A 20,136-nucleotide genomic window follows, 5' to 3' on the forward strand; every position below is an offset into this window, starting at 1 on the left:
TGGATTAGATTTATATAACGTATTTATTTTAAAGTTATTATAATCTTTTTTTTGAACGGCCAACTAAGTAACGCCGGGAATCCCGTACGCGGCCTCCAATGGCTAAAGGTAGCCCGAGCCGGCCACTAGTCCGGACGGACGGAGCCCCTAGCGGTCCACCTGTTGAGGGATTCACCGGATAAAACCCGACCCCCACGCCCACCAAACGGCACGACAGCGAGGAGCCGGTAAAACCGGGTGAGATCATGACTCGAACCTTGGCAAGCCAGGGTCATCCCTCATATCTCCCATATAAGTTAGTGGTAGAGAGGTTTGATCTTCCTACCTCTCATTTATAAAGTGAGTGCTCTACTATTGAGCCACAATCAACTTATAAAGTTATTATAATCTAATACCTCAAAACAAGTAACAAATATAGAGGGTTTAAGGATTGATCGCTTTAAGAGCATCCACGATTCGTTCTCTACAATTTATGAGCGTTTAACACATTATAAGATGTGGTTTGTGAGTAAATACCTAAGAAAATGTTAAGTTTATTGCTATATTTGGGAATACACGGTTTATACCACATATTTTTTGTAATATTTCTAAAAAAAAGTGGTTGTGAGTGAAGAAAAAATAAAAAGTAGTGAATTTTTATATAATTATATGGATACGGATATAGAACAGGCTGTGAACGCTCTAAGATGGAGTACCTTTAGTGACGCAAACGTCAACGATGAAGACTTCTAGGTCACCATAGAATACCATGTGATTCCATAATCAACCAAGTTTAAGTATTCAAGATCGTTTGTACAAAGGGGCAGGGACATAGATAGTGATGTAGCTCAGCGCGTCCAAATAGGCTAATGTAGGTGGAGAGAAGCCCCATCGGTATTACACGACAAGAGGTTCCTATATAAATTAACAGGGAAATTCTACAGTGACTGGCTATGTTATGCGAAACAAATTATTGGGTAATCAAGAAGACGCGTGTGCGTAAAATAGAGGTAGTAGAGATGATATAACTAAGGTGGTTGTGATCATAATAAGTTTAAAAATATAGATTGAATTGACCGAGGTTTAGTGTGATCTTTGAAAGTAGTTGTAGATTATTTAAATACTTGTTTATGTCTATGTAAGAGTTTTACTAATATATTAAAGAATAAATTGTGGTTTTTGTCCTTATGGTTTGTTCAAATCTACAGTTTTAGTCAAATAGTTTCAAATTTACGATTTTCGTCCCTGTGATTTCATTTCACTTGCAACTAAACCCGAGCCCCGCTAACCCCGTTAAGTCTGGTAGTGAAACTCATCTACGTGCACCTCACACGAGGGGCAGCTCTGTCCTCTTTCTCCCCAAATAAAACCCAGCCCCTCACGTGAGAGGGCTTGCGAACTAAGGCGGGGGTTTGTTTGGGGAGAAAAATGACAATACTGCCATTCACGTGAGGTGCATACTGATGGGTTTAACGACCAGACTTAGCGGTGTTTGTAGGTTCAAAGTGAAATGAAACCACAAGAACGAAAATCGAAATTTGAAACTATTGAGCTAAAACGGTAGATTTGAATAAATCACAAGGATGAAAACCACAGTTTACTCAGTATTAAAACACAACTTGATAACCAGCCCTTAGTTTTATATTAATGAACTCATTTTCATATTTTGTTTTATTTTGTTGGGATTTCTTATAAGAAGAAATAATATAAGATTAAGTTACCTTAGATCTTCTGTTATGTTCCACATTAACTTGTAAGCTTTTATATTTTACAAATGTAACTTTTCCACTCTAGTATACATATAATACAACAAGGATAACACTAATTCTTTTGAGGTGATAACCCCAAATTTGAAGCTTAGTTGTTAGACATTTCTGTTTTTGGAGAGACCATTATGTCTAACAACTAATATGTCTAACAACTAAGCTTCAAATTTGACATATCTCATGGACAAGGAGATGTTCATGAGATATGTCCGATGTGGCAATGGTTTTGGGGAGGATGCTCTTAACAGTGTTAAACGTGGTGTGTGTGCCGGTTAATAATTATGGGTCCAACCCAATATTAAACTTCTTTTTACACAAACATGAATTCAACATGAACGAAAAATCATGTTAGGCATACAGACTCAAATACGACTTACTTATTCATGGATTGAAATGTACACAACCCATTTATAACTTGTAATTATATTTTAGACTTTTTACATATTGCTAGTTTGAATTTACACATATACAGAAAGACACTAATGTGTATAAAAAGATATGCTTGAACAACACAACCAACGCTTGTTTATGCTTAGCCTTAAATTGGCCGGTTTTAACATAAATTTTCTATCAATTTTGATTATGACAAGATTAAAAATAGTATTAATAAACTTATAAACATATACCACCAAATTGTCATAAGATAACTCGAAGGTATTTAACTTTGACTGTGCACCATCAGGGGCATTGCGTTGCAAAAGGGATGTTTGGTTTGATCCTGTCAAACTTCTAATACATATTTACTTACAAATAAGTTCAAGTAAATTGTACTAATAGTCTCTAAGAATGATATTTTAGTCATTTTACATGAATGTAACCGAATCATTAACGAAAGTTAGTGCTAGAATCTAAAGATATAATGTAAATGAAAACTATGTAACTCAAACATGTAACTTTATAAATGTATCCTTCAATGTATGACCCATACCAAACCGTGTGACAATCAGTTTGTATAACTTAAACCAGTTTGTGTTGTTTGCTAGTTGCTTTAATGAAAGTTGCTGTTAAAAAAAGCTTATTAAATAGATATAACAAACTTTAGTCAAAGAATCAAAACATGAAAACCTGAATGATGGTGATCAAACGGTTTAAAGTTTTTGTGACATAAAAATATACCTCTTTTAACTAGTGGTGTAAAATATATCCCAGTTGTCATATATATATATATATATATATATATATATATATGTATATATATATACACACACTCTCACTCTTTCACTTAAGATTATATATATATGATCAACAGGTGTTAACATCTTCAATCCCAGAGTGGTTCTGATAGGTCTCTCTCTTCCTCAAGCAGGTTGCGGTCAACCATCCACTCTCGAAATTCGTATATATTGATCAGTTGATCTTCGCATCCTGCCAGTTCACTAAGTAGACGGGCAACAAAGGCTGAAATGTACCTCCATCGATATTAGCAAGTAGTAACCCAAGTATACACATATATATTTGCATTTGTGTAACAAGGTACTTGGTTTTTTTTTTCTTCGATCTTCACAAGTTTAGTTATCAATTATTTAAAAATTCGATCCATCAATTAATCTGATTTCATCTTTTTTTAAGTAATATATGATGATAAAAACAAATAAGACATTTTGAAGATCCTATAATTTGCTTGCTGCTGGATAATATATAATTTGATTGGCCTCTTAATCATTAATGCTTTAAATACAATTAGTTCATGAGCTATAATTAAAGGGTATTTTTAAAGTGAACCAAACACACTCTACCTCTGATCGATTTAAAGATGGCATGTTAATGATATTATCATTAAGAGCTACCAAACAGCTCCTTACCACATGTAATTAGATTAATCCAATGTCCAAATACTACATGCATATATGTTCATATAATCATATATATTGTAGTTATAACCTTGTTGCTAAATTATTTTCATGAAGGAAAAACCACGTATCTATATCGAAAAAACGGGGATCAATGAATGAAAACAGGTATCATTCATGGCTGGTACGTACGTAAACTTACTATGATGCAAGCAAATATGCTAATTACTTTTAGGATTAGTTTTAAAAGGAGTAAATTTGATATGATGATGATGATGATGATAGAACAAACATCCATCTGCATTGGAGACGTTTGATGAAATGATAGTGGCTGCCAAAGGGAAAAAGATTGTAGTGTTCCTGGACTATGATGGAACACTCTCCAACATTGTACCAAATCCAGATCAAGCTTTTATGTCCAAAAAGGTATCCATCCATGCATGTAGCTACTTTCAATTTAGCGATCTGTTATATAAGACCCACTAAAATACTATAAAAAGTTTTCATTATTTTTTATATGTTATTATTGAGAAGATTAGCCAATTGAACATGTACCCAAAGCAAATCTCACATGATCGGCCTTGTACATGAGGTAAGGTAAGGAATGTACGTTATGTCTTCTAAATCATCAATGAATTTTAGATTTAGTTGGTTATATATATAAAAGCTTCAAAGTTAAGCATGCTCAACTGGGAGCATGTGGTCTTCACCGGGGAAACCAAAAACAAATTTATGAGTTTCTAGATGGGTCATTCATCGAGAGTAAAACGGACAATATCGCCGGATCGTAACCTATATATATGTCACCAGTATTTAACCAAAAAAATACTTACCAAAATATATAATAAATCTTATTTCTTTTTTGAATTAATACTGGTCATTTACTAACAAAAATATAAATTCTTGTCGCAAAATGGATGGAAAATTTTGAAGTTTGCTACACAAGAATGGTAAGTTACATAAAAACTTTCAATTACAACTTGTTTCAACTTTATAACAAGGAATCCAAATAACACACTAGCCTAGAACTCTAGATAGTAGATACACCACCACTTTTAACACTTACACTTTTCCTTCAATATTGCTATTTTGAACCTTTAATTTGATCTTTTCGGGTTACTCTTTAATGCAGATGAGAAGGGTCCTAAGCGAAGTGGCACGTTGTTTTCCGACAGCGATCATAAGTGGACGAAGTCGAGATAAAGTATCTATCTAATCGCTCATTAAATTCCCTAGTAAAAGCAATTAGAAAAAAATTGATTACATTTTATATGATTTGAATAATAAGTTTATATTTAATTTCCAATTTGGTTTAGGTGTATGGATTTGTAAAACTAGATGATATCTACTATGCTGGAAGCCATGGGCTGGATATTGCAGCCCCTTTTCAGTGTATAGGAGATCCAAAGTTTCAGAATAAAGCTTTTGATAAGAATGTAAGATAATTGGTAACTAACAATTAACGAGATTTTCGACGTGAATAAACTCGAGTTTTGTAGGGTGATGAAGTTGTACGTTTCCAACCAGCACAGATATACCAGCCTTCAATTCGCAAGGTAATAGCTTTCATATGTTTTTCAATATAAAAAAGTAACATACGTAACGTAAAATTGTAATTTTATACAGAAAGTCGATAAACATGCTATATATGTTTCTGTAGATACTTTGATGTGTTGAAAGAAGAAACCAATGATATAAAAGGTGTGATGCTGGAAAATAATAAGTTTTGTGTTTCTGTGCATTTTAGACATGTTTCTGATGAGGTATGTACGGTGACTGTCTGTTATTAGTCATTACATATATGTGTGTGCGGAGATTGATGTAACGCTAAAGATGGAATTGAAATTGAAAAAATACAGGATTTTCCGATACTAGAAGAAGTCGTTAAGTCTGTTGTAGACGAATTGGAAGAGTTTAGGTTGTCCGAGGGGAGAAAGGTTTTTGAGATACGACCTGATATCGAATGGGATAAAGGTCATGCTATGGAGTACTTACTAGAGACATTTGGATATGGAAGTTCAAATGATGTACTCCCTATCTATATTGGTGATGATCGAACGGATGAAGATGCGTTTAAGGTCGTATATATAACTTAACTAACTAATTAACGCTCAATCTCTACATGTTTTCAAAATATTGATTGATTAATCATTTCCAGGCGATAAAGAAGAGAGGAAACGGGTACTCGATCGTTGTTTCCTCGAGCCCAAAGGACACCATGGCTTTATACTCCCTTCGGAGTCCATCTGATGTCAAGAAATTTCTATCACGCCTCGTTATCTGGAACAGCAGCTCCAATCTATCATAAACAATCAGTCACAAGTTAAGAGGGGGGAGATAGATGTGTGTATGTAATATGCATTATGTTCCTTGTGTTTAATGTATAACTTCTTCCGTGTTGTTATTGAGTTTTAACTCATCAACTAAGCACACAGACGGTGTTTGTTTACGACAAAGTAGAGTTTATTTTGGGACATAGGGAGCAGTTGGTTTTGGTTTGTGCAGACTGCAGACAGTCTACATACTAAAGAAATGGGAGATAAGAGAGTTGCAACATAATTTAGATCCCCTTGGAATTGACAAAGCAATTAATTAAAAGACAAATTATAAGCCCTTAAGAACATGCAGGAAATTGATAAGGAATAAGGTTAATGTCAGTAGGCAGGGGTGTGCACGGTCGGTTCATTATGGTTTTGGGCTAAAACCAAACCAAAACTTCGGGTTTTGGATTTTTGAAACCCTTCGGTTTCGGTTTTTCAGTTCTCGGTTTTCCGGTTTGGTTTTGCCATTTGAGCTTGAAATTTTTAGGATGAAAATTCTTTTGGCCGAAAATAATAAATTCATGTATAAATAATTTTGTTAATTTTAACTAACGGTTAGGCTAAATGTACTCCCTAGTTGCTTGTCATACCCCCCTTGGGAAAACCAACTTTCATATTAACCCTTGAAATCATATAATTACCAAATGAGCACAAAAAATAAGGATTTCATATTATTATTTTTTACAAGTTGCGTTTTTTTTATGATTTCGAGTTTAGGGTTTCGGGTTTTGGGTTTCGGGTTTAGGGTTTATGGTTTAGAGTTTAGGTTTTCGGGTTTAGGGTTTCGGGTTCTGGTTTAGGGTTTAGGGTTCAGGTTTAGGATTTTAGGTTTTCGAGTTTCGGGTTTATTTTGTAAAAGATAAAGAAGTAAAATAAGGATATTATAAATATATATACTATTAAAATTAAAAAAAAAAAGATATTATAAATATTTACAATATTAATACTAAAAAAATAAATTAATAGTAATACTAGATAGTTTTTAATTTGATATATGTAGTATAGATTATTAAGTGAAAAAAATGTTGTAGAGACTAATATGTATACAAATAATGTTAGGAGGTAATAGTAATTTATCTCATAAGTTAAGGGGGGTGTATATTTAGTAAAAATTGTGTAAGGGGGTACGTTTAGCAGCACCCTTTAACTAATTGACTATTATTCATTTGGCCAAAACTATTTGAGTTACATATTCATTAAATTCTTATAAATTACTTAAATTTTTAAAATAGAAAATAAAAATCTAGAAATTCGGTTCGTTTTTTCAGTTTTTATTACATGCAAAACCAAAACCGAACCGTAAGTTTGGTTTTTAAAAAAAACACAAAACCAAACCGTCAGTTTTTGTTTCGGTTCGGTTTTTTTGGTTTTCTTGCACACCCCTATCAGTAGGAGAGGCTATCCATTCAACAATGTGGTTTTCATATATGATATATTTACAAGACCAAAAAAGCAGATACCATGATGTATACTTGAGACACGCATACAGTTTCTAGAGCATAAAGGGCGACATACTCGATGAACATACTAGACTCGTACAGCTTCATGTTTATCATCCATACAAGTCAGACTGCAAAGTCATTTGGTTGGCCTCTTCAATCTTCTTCTGAGAATATATTAACAAACAAGAAAGACACTTGTAAACCATGCTTTTGGTTGAAGAAAATAGAAAAAAATTAACAGGAGTTTTACCGTTACCTGTTAGTGTTTTTCTTCGGTCCAAAAACACCTTTCATTACTGAATCAATATTCACGTTGCGTGACTTCATGATTTGATCGTGGTACATTTTGCTCCCGATCTCAACAATCTTTTCCTCCACCTCTTCTAGCGTTTGATCCACATCCAGTTTCAGCTCTCCTTTTCTTATAACCGTCACGTTAAAACCATTTTCCTTGGCTTCACGGTAGGTATCCTACATCCATCCAAACATATATCAGTACAAAACATAAAAGCAAACGATTGGTTAAGAAATTACTACTAACCTTTGGCGTTTGTGGCACTACAAAAGCATTGCCATTTCCGAGCGTTTCCATGTGCGTCTGTATAAGATAGCAAAGATTCTTGCAGTCGCCAACATCCTCAAACGCGATAATATGATGTGGTTTTGGATCTAGTTCAAGATCCGACGCCATCTCCAACGAATAGAACCCTATTCTCTCGTCAATATATATCTCAATACACTGCAAATTATGGAAACATACATACAATCATGCCTACACCGACGAAAGAGAATTAGAACAAAAACATGTCACTGTTTGGCATCAACGGAATACTTACTAGTAGATGTGGAAGATCGAGCCACCAATAATAATCTATTTCCTCCTCATCTCCATACTCACTGTACTTGCTGACAACGGCTTCGGGTCCAAACAACTCCATTTCCCTCTTCAACTTATTGATTCTTTCTGTAATGAACTTCTTCCCTTTATCAGGAACCTTATCTATAATATCAGCAGCCTCTTGTATCTCTTTCTCGGTAATCCATCGGTCCAAGTCCTTCCCGATATCCTTCATAAGAGCCTTAGTTTCTGGATCATTCTCGGCGTTATAAGAATCGATAAATCCACGAGACCATTTCTTGGTGTGCTGCCAAAACTCTTTCCCGGATTTCTTGCCAGGTTTAACGGAGCCGTCACTCCCTTCTATCACAGTTTTTGAACTCTTGTTTACGACTTTTTCGTTTGTTTGGTTGTTACTCGCAACGTTTTCGTTGCGGTTGTTTTGTGAATGAAGATCCAGATTCCCCAAAGTTTCAGCAAAAAGTGCTTTCCTTTGATCTAAATAATTATCAAGAAACTCTTGACTCATTGTCGTTGGTGGTGGTGGGCCCTTCCATCGTGGTATGATCTTGTCTGGAGAATCATACAAGCTAATCCCATCTAAAAAGAGTGTCATAAACTTGCTTATTGTTTATATATATTAAAGAAGAAAGGACATAACACTTAAAAAAAAACTTGCTTTTTATTAGAAGAAATAAATACAATAAGCTAATCCCATTTGACTTCAAGAGTTAAAACTTTTATAAATTACCTGCACCGTAATCAAGATTTTCGATATTGGAATGAAGATATTCATGAAGATGAGCTAGCTTCTCGTTTTCTTTCTCGACTTTCTCTTCGAGGCCTTGGAAAAACAAGGCCTTATCTTGAGCGTCCATAAGATAGAATGGATCCAGGCCCATCAGCTCATTTTCTCGTACTTGGAACACGATTTCTCTAAGCTTCTCGTCTTTCATCCATTCAAATTCGCTTTCGTTATCACCACGTTCAAGCTCTAAGACTAAATCCATATCTTGTTTCACTTTTTCTCTAGCTACCATGTAATTGTTTATAAATCCACCTCTAATCTTGTCAACCAGCGGCTCAAATTCATGAAAATTTTCCTCGATCCACTTCTCACGATCCGCTCTTCCTAAATCCCCACCACTACCTTTAACACTCTCACCTTTAGAATCCGCGTTGTCAATCAAAGTATCCCCATCTCCCTCCAGACTAGTAGTAGTATCCTTCAAAAACTCCGGTGTGCTATTACCAAACACATCACCATTACTATCCATCTTTGGAACTTGATGTAATTTATTAATCCCAGGTTCTTGTATTTTCTCTTTCTCGTGAAGATACTCTTTTGCTTCCTTAACAGAGCTGATAATCCTTAACTTCACTCCATTGTCAAATAAGTTTGACTCTTTTCCTTTTACATCAGAAGAATCTTGAACCCCAGACCCTACTGATGGCTTTGCTATAGGTGGGATTGTTACTGGGTACGGTTGTTGTAGTTTGTTATCAGAAGAATCTTGAATCCCAGACTCTACCGATAGCTTTGCTGGTTGTTGTTGTTTGTTATCTTGGAAACTAACATCACCTTGTGGAAGCGGGACATCAGAATCCGTTCCACCTGGTTGATCATTGTCTTTGCTTTGGATTTGGCGCGCATGCCTTGCCATTTCTCTAGTCTCTTGAATTTGATCCAGCTTGACAATGCTATTCATAAGGTCCTCCTTATCTAGTTCGGGCCTCGTCATCTCCGGCTGCGGGTCCTTGGAATGTTGAATAACTTCCAAGATGGAGTCTTCCGGTTTGGGCGTCGTAGTCCTGGCTTTGAGTTTTCTTCTTAACATCTCCTTTTGTAAACGCGAATACCCTTGTTGTTTAGTTTTATTAAAAAAGCGATAGAAGGCTGTAGAGAGAAGCAGCCCGCAACATAGTGAGACTCCAATCCTAGTAGAGTTTGCAGCAGCAGCAGCAAGTGAAGGATAATTTGGTGCTGCTGCTGCTAACATAGTGGCATTATTGTTATTATTATCCTCATTTACAGTAAATGGATTCGGGTTTGGGGTTGCTGTCAAAATTTGATCTTGATAGAAACCCAGATCCGAATTTGAGGAATTGACAGATGGTTCTGGTTGGGGTTGAATGTGGAAGAAGATTTGTTCATCCGAAATTGGGGAAACTGAAGGAGGGAGTACCTGTTGGTCAATTAGCTTCTTCCTCAAGTGGTTGTGGTTGTGGTTGTGGTTGTTTTTACTACTACGCCGCCCGCTTGAATGAGCTCTTGTTATTATTATTATTCTTAATCTAGGGTTGTGGTTTCTGGTTGTGTAAAGTTTAATGGAGTGACTGTTGGTGTTAAGCGATACGACGAACAAATGCTGAGAGAGAAGCTCCATAATAATCCAACTCACACAAACAACAAAGATTGATTGATTGATTGATTGATTTTATTATTAGGGTTTATGGAGTTGACGACTTGGGGGTTTATGTCATTAGGGACCGTAACAATTGCAATTATCTGAATCATAGAGTTTTTTGGTTTTTTAAGGGATTAGAAAAGAAAAGATACTTGAGTTTTTTTAACACTCTACTCCCGAGTCCATATTAGTGAAAGAAAAGAAAGAGAATAGAATGAAAAGTTTAACCTTTTTTTCTTTAAAACTTTTCTGTTAAATATGGCCGGATTGTGAAGGAAAATTTATATCTCATTACCATATTACCAATTTACGCTATCTTAATTCTCTTTTCCATGTTACTAAGGACATAATTGTAAAATTACAATTTTTTTTCCTATCTTTTCTTTTATTTTAACTCGAGAATGCCTTTTAAGTATATAATTTCTTTTCCTTTCTTCCTCTATCCAATCTTATCATTTCTTTCCCTTGTACTTTAAACCCGAGAATGCATGCATTGTTTCTTTCCTTCTATTTTTGTATTCTGATAGATATATATATACTCCACCTGGTTCTCTCGTGTCTAGTTTAGAGCTGTTTAAAAAGGCTCGTGATTTGTAGTTTGTTTGGAAAAATAACTCGAATAAAGCTAGTTAAAAAAGACTTGATTTGAAATGACATGAGCCCATTTTTGTAACTAAGCCAAACTTGATCCGAGCTTGGCTGATCTCGTTAACTCGATCTTAGCCTCGTTTACCTTTAAGATCGACCTCGAGTCTAGCCAAGTTGTCTCGTTTAATTTCGAGCTAGAGCTCAAACTCACTGTGGCTCGACTCATGAACAGGTCCTAGTCTAGTTCCTTACTAGGTTGCTCTTTTTTTCGTTTTTAATGCAACCGGTCTTTTTAAAATAAAGGGGGTTGTAATTACATCAAGACTTAGCTAAGTTTGAAATTTTCAAAAATATTTATTATTTTTTAAAGCTCCATTTGCTATTTGCATATAAGCGAACGAGTAGTTTTCAAAAGCTCAAAAAAACACCTTCTTAAATGCATATTTAGTTATTTACACAACTTAAAAATTCAATTGCGTGTTTTATCTTCTTTTAACTAAGATTTAATATTGACAAAATTGTCATTCCATAACTTTAAAAAACCTAATTTTGAACCACTAAAAAATCACCATAAAACAATTAAAAAAATTATTAAACAAAATGGAAAATGTAAAATCAAAAATATAAAATACAAGAACAAAATGTTTATCTAGCGACCCTCGTTAAAAAATTAAAAAATATATATAAAAAAAACTTCTTGATTTAGCATTCGGGTTAGGTTTTTTCTTTTATTTTTTGGATGGGGTCTTTAGGTTTAGGCTTTGGGGGGTTTGGGGGGGGGGTGGATGGATGGGATTACGTTCTTTGGGAGCAGGGCCGTCTTCGAGAATTACATGCCTTGGCCGAGCCGAAATAAAAAGGCTCATAAACTCTAACGAGTAACGAAATATTATAAGCAAAAAATATTTTTAGGCCTTATGTAAATGAGTTTTTTGTTTGGTTTAAAAAATTAAATTTTAAATGGGCTTACTTAGTTATAATTTAGGTTGTGCAAAAAACTTTGTGTATAAAGATAAACTTGAAAATGAACTTTCTGTATAAAAATAAACTTAAAATGTCTCAAGTTCGACTAGAACTTGCAACCTTGGATTGGAAATCATACCCCTTTACCACTAGACCAACCTAGTTGTTATATAATTATAGTAAAATATTAAATATACATATTTATTTTTTATAAAAAAATTTGTGCCCCTAAAAATAAAGTGCCCGGCCGGTCGCTCACACTGCCCTATGCCCGAGCTGCCCCTATTGGGAGGATTAGGTTTTTTTTATTGTAAGAAAAAAAACTAGTTAAAATGATTAAAGTTAAAATAGTCATTTCATATACAACGAATAAATTTGTCATCCTTACAATTAAGGATAAGAAAATATACTGAACTTTTTTGGATAAATATATGCAACTAGATTTTCATTCTGGCGCATTGCGCCGGGACCGCTGGCAAAACTCTTACGTTGAAACCCGGGCGTTTGTAAAACCTGAACGTTGCAACGATGAGTCGACACGAATTCGGTTAGTATTGGCTGCGTTCGTAACAATATAGACACCATTGGTAAAATTTGAGGGTTAAAACCCAAAATATTAATTCGTCAAATTAACATATAAAAGCATTAACATATAAAACAAACAAAATATTTAAGACGGTGTTAGTTGGTTGGCAAACCCAGGCGGTGGTAAAACCAAAGCATTGTCGGTCCCGAGCATTGAGGCGGTAACTTGACACGAACTTGGTCGGTTTTGATTACGTAAGTTACGGTACCTGAACTAAAAACCACCCAATTCAAAACCACGGGGTCAACGTTTAATTCCACAATTGGGTTTTATCAATCGTAATCATAATCAGCATACATATCCAATTAAAGCTTTAGTTAAACGCCAAAAGGAGCTTCTTTTCGACAACGAGACAAGAAGCTTAAACTGGTCATGGATCGCGTAATGCAGCTCCGTACGCCTGTATCTCGAGGAGATGAAGCTGAGGAACGAGACGAAGGATTTGCTGGTGGTCAAGCTCTTGATGATGTTGTTGGATTTAATGGTCGGTTCGGGTCAAGTCAATGCGGACCGACCCGAATGTGACCCGGTATGAGTTACACCGGGGGTAACGAATATAAACCCACTTAATTGATAACTGGGCCCGACACAACAAGATGGTGGATTAGGCTTTGTTTTGGTGATTGGGCTAAAAGCCCATTGAGTTTAATTGGATTAAACCCTAAATTATTTATATATATATATAATATTAATATACCTAGATATTAATATATAAAATACTATCACCATCTTCTTCACCTAGACTACGGCCGGCACCCGTGTTTACGGCCACCGTACATTCGGCCGCAGATCTCGCCTGTGTCATCATCTCTCCACCAAAGCAACCACCACCACCGCGTATCTCAAGCAACCGGTGCTGTTGTCGCTTAAACCACCATCTACAGTAGCCATTGTCATCGGAAAAACGTGCCACCGTCCCTTCGGCTTCTAGACATCGCATACCACCACCACAGAGACCACTGGTGCTGCTCCCTGCCCCTGTCCGTATGTCTACAGCTCTGCTCCGGCGAACCCGATTTTCCGGTGAGCTCCATTTCCGGCCGACGCTGCCTTTGGTCATCGCAGCGAGAGGAGGAATCAAACTTTGCTAAACATGGTTCGATCGATGATGGGTAGAACTAACTTGCCTCACTCCTTTTGGAGTTTCGCCTTTATGATCACCTCCCGCATTCGTTAAACACTACAACCAAAGCGGTTATTAGTTCATTCATCCTGATACAAATATGATTTCTATCAAGAGGAAAGACCACTTCCTCAAGAAAGAATTTCTCGATCGTGGAACTGGAGATTGTTTTGTTGATCTTGAAGAAATTCAAGAACCACAAACAACCGCTGAGAAGCTAGAGTGTCTGATCAACAAGTTGTTGTTGCTGATACATCAGACATGAACACGAGCGTTCGCATAAGTACTAGGACTTCCGCACCCAATCCTAGATACCTGTGGCATCTGGATGGTCCGGAAGTCTTATCAGTAGCTGAGTCTGGCGACGAAGCTACTAACTACATATCTGCAATCTTGGATCCGGAATCTGAGAAACGGCGAGATGCCATTAACGCCGAGATGTAATCTATTCATGACAATCAAGTCTAGAACTTGATTGAGCTACCCCCTGAAGGTCGGGCTATAGGGAGCAAGTGAATTTTAAGCACGCGTCTCGAAGCTGGAATCTTCACTTGATGAGAAAATCAAAGAGTTTGGTTTTATCAACAATGAAGATGAGCCTTGTGTTTACAGAAAGGCTAGTGGGAGCACTATATCATTCCTCATCTTGTATGTGTATGATATACTGATAATTGGAAACAACATTCCTATGCTTAACGGAGTTAAACACTAGTTGGAATCTTGTTTACAATGAAAGATCTTGGAGAAGCTGTTTATATTATGGGAATCAAGATCTACCGAGATAGATCTAAGCGGCTTCTAGGGCTAAGTCATAGTACATACATAAGCAAAGTCATGACACACTTCTCAATGGACAACTCCAAGATAGGAGCCGTTCCATTACTAAAAGAACCGTTTTAGCAAATCGCAATCTCCGGCAACGGACATTGAGACAAAGCACATGCAAGCAATTTCATATGCTTCAATGATTGGCTCAGTCATGTATGCTATATTATGCACTAGACTTGACATCTCGTATGCGTGTTTGGAGGAGTGGAAGAGGCGCTCATTGTAAGGTGTTACACTGATGCTAACTTCCAGAATGACCGAGATGTTTCTCGCTCATAATCTGCTTGGATGAAGAAATTCATAGCCAACCTCGATCTAATTCCAAGTTTAGGAAAATGATCGACGTGATATGTGATAACACAGGTGCTATTGCTCAAGTCAAAGAGCCCAATTATCATCACATGGCCAAGCACATTTTTAGTTCCACTATGTACGAGTAATACTGGAACGAGGTGACATCATGATAAGCAAAGTAGACACAGATCAAAATCTAACTGACCCGTTCACTAAGCCGATGACTCAGGACAAGCATAGAGATGCTATCAGGCTTAGATTTGCTAGTGATTTATTTTGATTTAGTATTTGGATGTATGAACATTCAAACAGTTGTATTTTTCAGTTCACCTTTGATTTAATGGTTAAATGCAAACGTTGAATGATACAACTGTGTTCTTTTTAATACGTTTAATCCTTGAATATTATATTCTAAAATCCGTAGTCGGTCAGACTCGTGGGAACGATTCTGAATTAAGACTATTCTGACTTTGGACTCAAGCAGTTGACTTCCAAACTCACAAACATCATTATGAATGACGTTGGATGTAACTCGCATCAAATCATCTTCATGGATCTTGATCATAAGATGTTTTTATAATAGTATGCTCATTTAGTATCCTAAGACCTGAGATACATATTAGAACTTTCATTTACCGAGGAATATTCTTTGATCATGTCAACCGCTGTTGCGTAACGCATTGATTGGGAATGTTCTGGAGTTCAGTAGGAGTTGTATGTAGTCAAGATGGGATTCTGTACTCTTACATTAAAATGTAACAGTTAGACATATTGGCGCCCTCATTGATTCAAACTGGTAAAGTGTGAGGTCTCACCCAAACTTACTGTGTGTTTGAATGGACCACTTTGACTCTATATCGAGAACTACAATAATTGAACACTATATGAGATTGATTTGATCCATGTCTCATTGTTCAATTAATGTCTTATACAGAAAGGGTAGATGACAACGATTACTATAAATTCATTATCTTGCAATAAGGTATTCCAAGATACTTTGGTTATGGATTTAAAATGTCATATTCGGTTGGGGACAGCTATGTGTAGTTAGAACGCCTCTAGCTGTTAGCGTTGTGATACTTGACCAAAATCCGTCCAAGTGGGAGACTGTTGGATTTAATGGTCGGTTCGGGTCAAGTCAACGCGGACCGACCCGAATGTGACCCGGTATAAGTTACACCGGGGGTAACGAATATAAACCCACTTAATTGATAACTGGGCCCGACACAACAAGATGGTGGATTAGGCTTTGCTTTGGTGATTGGGCTAAAAGCCCATTGAGTTTAATTGGATTAAACCCTAAATTATTTATATATATATAATATTAATATACCTAGATATTAATATATATAATACTATCACCATCTTCTTCACCTAGACTACGGCCGGCACCCGTGTTTACGGCCACCGTACATTCGGCCGCCGATCTCGCCTGTGTCGTCATCTCTCCACCAAAGCAACCACCACCACCGCGTATCTCAAGCTACCGGTGCTGTTGTTCGCTTAAACCACCATCTACAGTAGCCATTGCCGCCGGCCGTTTTTCCGGCCATCGGAAAAACGTGCCACCGTCCCTTCCGGCTTCTAGACATCACATACCACCACCACAGAGACCACTGGTGCTGCTCCCTGCCCCTGTCCGTATGTCTACAGCTCTGCTCCGGCGAACCCGATTTTCCGGTGAGCTCCATTTCCGGGCGTCGCTGCCTCTGGTCATCGCAGATCACCACCGCCGCTTGCTTTGGGCTTCCGGCGCTGCTGTATACTGCTGCCACCAAGCTGTTGCTGCTGCTCCGACAACCGCTGCCGTACGTCGTCGTCGTTTGCCGCCAGATTTCTTGTCGGGTCTCATTGTGTCAAGATCTAGCATTTTTCGTTAAGCCCTCGGTGTCTTCCCGGTTTCGATAACCGAGGTATATCGACAAACTTAACTATGGTTGTTTATTATTTATTTATTCGTGCTCGTACATAGTTGTAATCGGATCCGGGTCTTGGGTTTCGGTTTTTGGTTCGTGTAAATCGTTTATATTCCGCTGCGTTTTATAGTTCGTTTATACATATATATTAATATTGATTAATATATATCGAAACGAAATAATTATTAACTAAAACGGGTTTGAAATTACTTGACCGCTTTCGTTCCGAACCACCGTTGAAACCCAACAGATGTCCTTGGATAAGCGGATTTTACTCGCGCATTTGAAAAACGATCTCGTTGGAGTTTCGTGACACCATTTGCCAGCAGTATGTATTTTAGAGTCCTTGAGAACCGACGGCCGTAGCTTGCGGTTTCGTTCGCAGAGCTCGAGGAAGAAGAGAAGCGAACGTTGGTTGACCACCTGACTCATTTCCGAGAGGAGTTTAGATTAGAGGGATGCTTATAAGACACCCTGATATGTTTTATGTCTCTTTGAAAGGGGACCGGGACTCTGTGTTCCTTAGAGACGCGTATCGTGATTCTCAGCTGGTTGACAAGAACCGGCTGTTGTTGATTAAAGAGAAGCTTCGTGCGCTGGTTTCTGTTCCTAGGTTTAGAGGGCGTGTGGTGAAAACCGATTCAAATGATACTACCGATCAAGAACGAAGAAGAAGAAGAGGATTGGTCTGGTGGACAATGAAATGGATGACAACAACGATGATGACGACGACGATGGCATGCCTCCAGATTTTGACGAAGATGATGAGAGCGCGCAGGATGAAAGCAAAAAGGACGAATCAAAGGTTCCTAGTCTTGTGTTGCCAGACGGGAGGCCGAGAGAGCGCTGGTAAAACGAGATGTTTCATGTTTTAGTGCTTTATATGTAACACATGAAACTTTACAAGTAATCATATGTTTTAAATTTAATATGATTGTGAGCAGTGTATTATTTAGCAAGTAAATGCTACTTTAAAATGTGTCTAGTTATGATTATTATAAGTTAAGGTAAGAGATAGAATATGTTATTAACAGCAAGAACATTTCAGAAGAGAAGCAGACTAGAAAAGTGTTTTTGAGAAGTCAGTTATATAGCGAAAAGTGAACAAAAGTTAAAAACAAGGTTGGCACCTAACTTATAGGTAATGGAAACATTCAGATGTGATCAATATGTGTATTATATCTCAACTAGTTGACAAACCGGTGCGCTGCAGCAGGGAAAACGTGTCGGTTTGGTTCGTTAACCGACGATTCGGATCAGATTTGAAGTGCGCGCCAAGTTGCTTTCGGATCCGGAGCCGGTTCGGTTGTGCACCCCTAGTGATTATATAGTTGTCAATTTACTTTTAGTTAATCTTATAATATTAGCAAGATAAATATTGTTGCTTTGTCTATCACCCGTTTTGCATATAACTCTTGTGTTTTGGCTCGAACCTATTTTGACCAGGCATGGAACCCGACGTGGCCATTTTGCAGGGTTTATCAGTCACAAGTAGAGTTGGAAACATGGCAAACTTAAGTTTTACTAACGATTTGGTTCTGATTTGATTTCACTGTGTCTTAGAATGCTCAAAAGACTCAAGTGATATCTTTTAATTCAATGAGATGATTAAACCATTAGACTAAGACCATCCCCGTTCACAAACCAACTCAAACCAATCTTTTATTATAAAATCATCTCTCTCTTCTACCTACCCAACCCAACCAAACCAAACTTTCATCACTCACTAGATGGGTGCCCGCACGATGCAGCGGGGTACGTACGCAAACATGACATCGAACGCATAACCGTGTTACTGTTTCAGTAAGTGCACACTTACAACAGTATACCCGTAACCCGGCGATAATATGCTTGTAATGCGGCATTGGAAGCTCAATTGGTGTACGGTGGTAGTATGCACGTCAAACGACTGTACGCGCGCAATCAGGTGTCGGTACACACGTAACGCTACATTGAATGAGTCTTGACCCGCCACCCATTCCGCCTGACAATGTTATAACTAACAATGTTATAACCCGAAATCGAAATTCGTACTGATTTAACTCATTTAGGCCCGAACCTGTCCCGACCCAAACCAAAATAACCTTTTGTGTATCGACCCATTTTAACCTTAACCTTTTAGACCCATAACCTGAACAACAAACATGCCCGACCCGTTTGCCGGTTCTTAATGGTAATCACGTAACACGTTAAGTTTTTAAAATGAAAAAAATATAGCAATACCATACTCAAAATAAAGAGAATAAAATACTGGTATAATGTTTTATAAATAAAATTAACGTGTGAAAAAAGTTATAAATGTTTAAACGTCATGGGGGTAGTTGGTTTAAAATAAGGGGTATATTTGTAACTATTCTATAAATTAACAAAATATAATTATAGTTAAAGGACCAAATTTATAATTATTATTGAATAAATTAACATCAAACGTACATCATTTTTGCTAAAAGACAAAATTATCAAAAGACAAAATTGTCCTTAAAATGTCTTAATCATATGCTTTATGGTTTGTACTTAAAGCAACAATTTGGTACCTCTTAAAATTTAAGAGATCCTTCACTCATGTTTTATATATAGTATATATTAGCAACCCAAACCACACTATTTTTTATTAAATAAATATAATTTATAATTGTTGTTTTTTTGTTTAAGGTGACTAGAAATATAAAAAATAATAACTTTATTTAAAAGTTTAATAATATATTAAATTTAAAAATATTTAACAAAATAAAAAGTATATTTGTACTCATCAAACATACTTCATATTTATTTTATATTTAAAAATATTTTTTTTACGAGCTTTGTTTTTAATAAAATTTATACCGATGTGTTCACAAAAAACATTAACAAGACTATGTTATTAGATTTTTTAAAAAACTTAATTATCTAAAGTTATTAGAAGAAAACAATATTATAGTTAAAACTAATTAGGGTGAAATAAAAAGGAAAAATAAATTAAAAAATAGATCCATAGAAAAATTGACATTTGTCCATGTAAGGGTTTGCAAACTAGTTTGTTGAGCTTCAATCTTTTGATTTATTATTTATTTTTTATTTCAAATAGTGTTACAAACTATAGATGATTTGCTAATGGGAGTGGTATAAGAAATGATGGCTTTAATCCGCTTAATCAATTTTGATCAAGAAAATAGATTAGGAAAACAATCATTTAATTAATCTGTCAATAATGTTAATTAAAAAAATCTAAAAATGTATAAAATAATAAATAACTAATAATGCCTTATATGAAACATCTATAAAATGATGGACCGATGTGAGTTTATGTCTCAAATT

The 20,136-nt window shown here is 36.4% G+C and overlaps 2 protein-coding genes across 2 annotated transcripts; one reads left to right on the forward strand and one right to left on the reverse strand.

Annotated features, from left to right (window-relative positions):
• The first annotated feature begins 3,689 nt into the window (after positions 1 to 3,689).
• Positions 3,690 to 5,843, forward strand: LOC143571544 (putative trehalose-phosphate phosphatase D). Its single transcript, XM_077056940.1, has 7 exons — positions 3,690 to 3,719; positions 3,821 to 3,961; positions 4,852 to 4,971; positions 5,063 to 5,091; positions 5,196 to 5,298; positions 5,395 to 5,613; positions 5,694 to 5,843. Exons 1-7 carry the CDS (start codon positions 3,690 to 3,692, stop codon positions 5,841 to 5,843), a joined length of 792 nt encoding a protein of 263 aa, XP_076913055.1.
• Positions 5,844 to 7,225: 1,382 nt separating this feature from the next.
• LOC143571545 (uncharacterized) lies at positions 7,226 to 10,523 on the reverse strand. Its single transcript, XM_077056941.1, has 5 exons — positions 8,888 to 10,523; positions 8,135 to 8,736; positions 7,840 to 8,037; positions 7,555 to 7,769; positions 7,226 to 7,462 (listed from the first exon to the last, which is right to left on the reverse strand). Exons 1-5 carry the CDS (start codon positions 10,521 to 10,523, stop codon positions 7,435 to 7,437), a joined length of 2,679 nt encoding a protein of 892 aa, XP_076913056.1. The 3' UTR covers positions 7,226 to 7,434.
• Between the last annotated feature and the right edge of the window lie 9,613 nt (positions 10,524 to 20,136).

The sequence above is a fragment of the Bidens hawaiensis genome, unplaced genomic scaffold (assembly GCF_021521415.1).
Source record: "Bidens hawaiensis isolate Kalapana, Puna unplaced genomic scaffold, B.hawaiensis_p1.1 tig00025392_1, whole genome shotgun sequence".
NCBI classification, from domain to species: Eukaryota; Viridiplantae; Streptophyta; class Magnoliopsida; order Asterales; family Asteraceae; genus Bidens; species Bidens hawaiensis.

Excerpts from the sequence above, each read along its gene's own strand:
- LOC143571544 (XM_077056940.1), top strand. The coding sequence starts at position 3,690 with ATGAATGAAAACAGGTATCATTCATGGCTG. Across the intron at positions 5,092-5,195 it reads ACCAGCCTTCAATTCGCAAG|ATACTTTGATGTGTTGAAAG; the intron begins GTAATAGCTTTC and ends ATGTTTCTGTAG. Across the intron at positions 5,614-5,693 it reads CGGATGAAGATGCGTTTAAG|GCGATAAAGAAGAGAGGAAA; the intron begins GTCGTATATATA and ends AATCATTTCCAG.
- LOC143571545 (XM_077056941.1), bottom strand. The coding sequence starts at position 10,523 with ATGGAGCTTCTCTCTCAGCATTTGTTCGTCGTATCGCTTAACACCAAC. Across the intron at positions 8,038-8,134 it reads TCGATCTTCCACATCTACTA|TGTATTGAGATATATATTGA; the intron begins GTAAGTATTCCG and ends CATAATTTGCAG. Across the intron at positions 7,770-7,839 it reads TAGTGCCACAAACGCCAAAG|GATACCTACCGTGAAGCCAA; the intron begins GTTAGTAGTAAT and ends GGATGGATGTAG.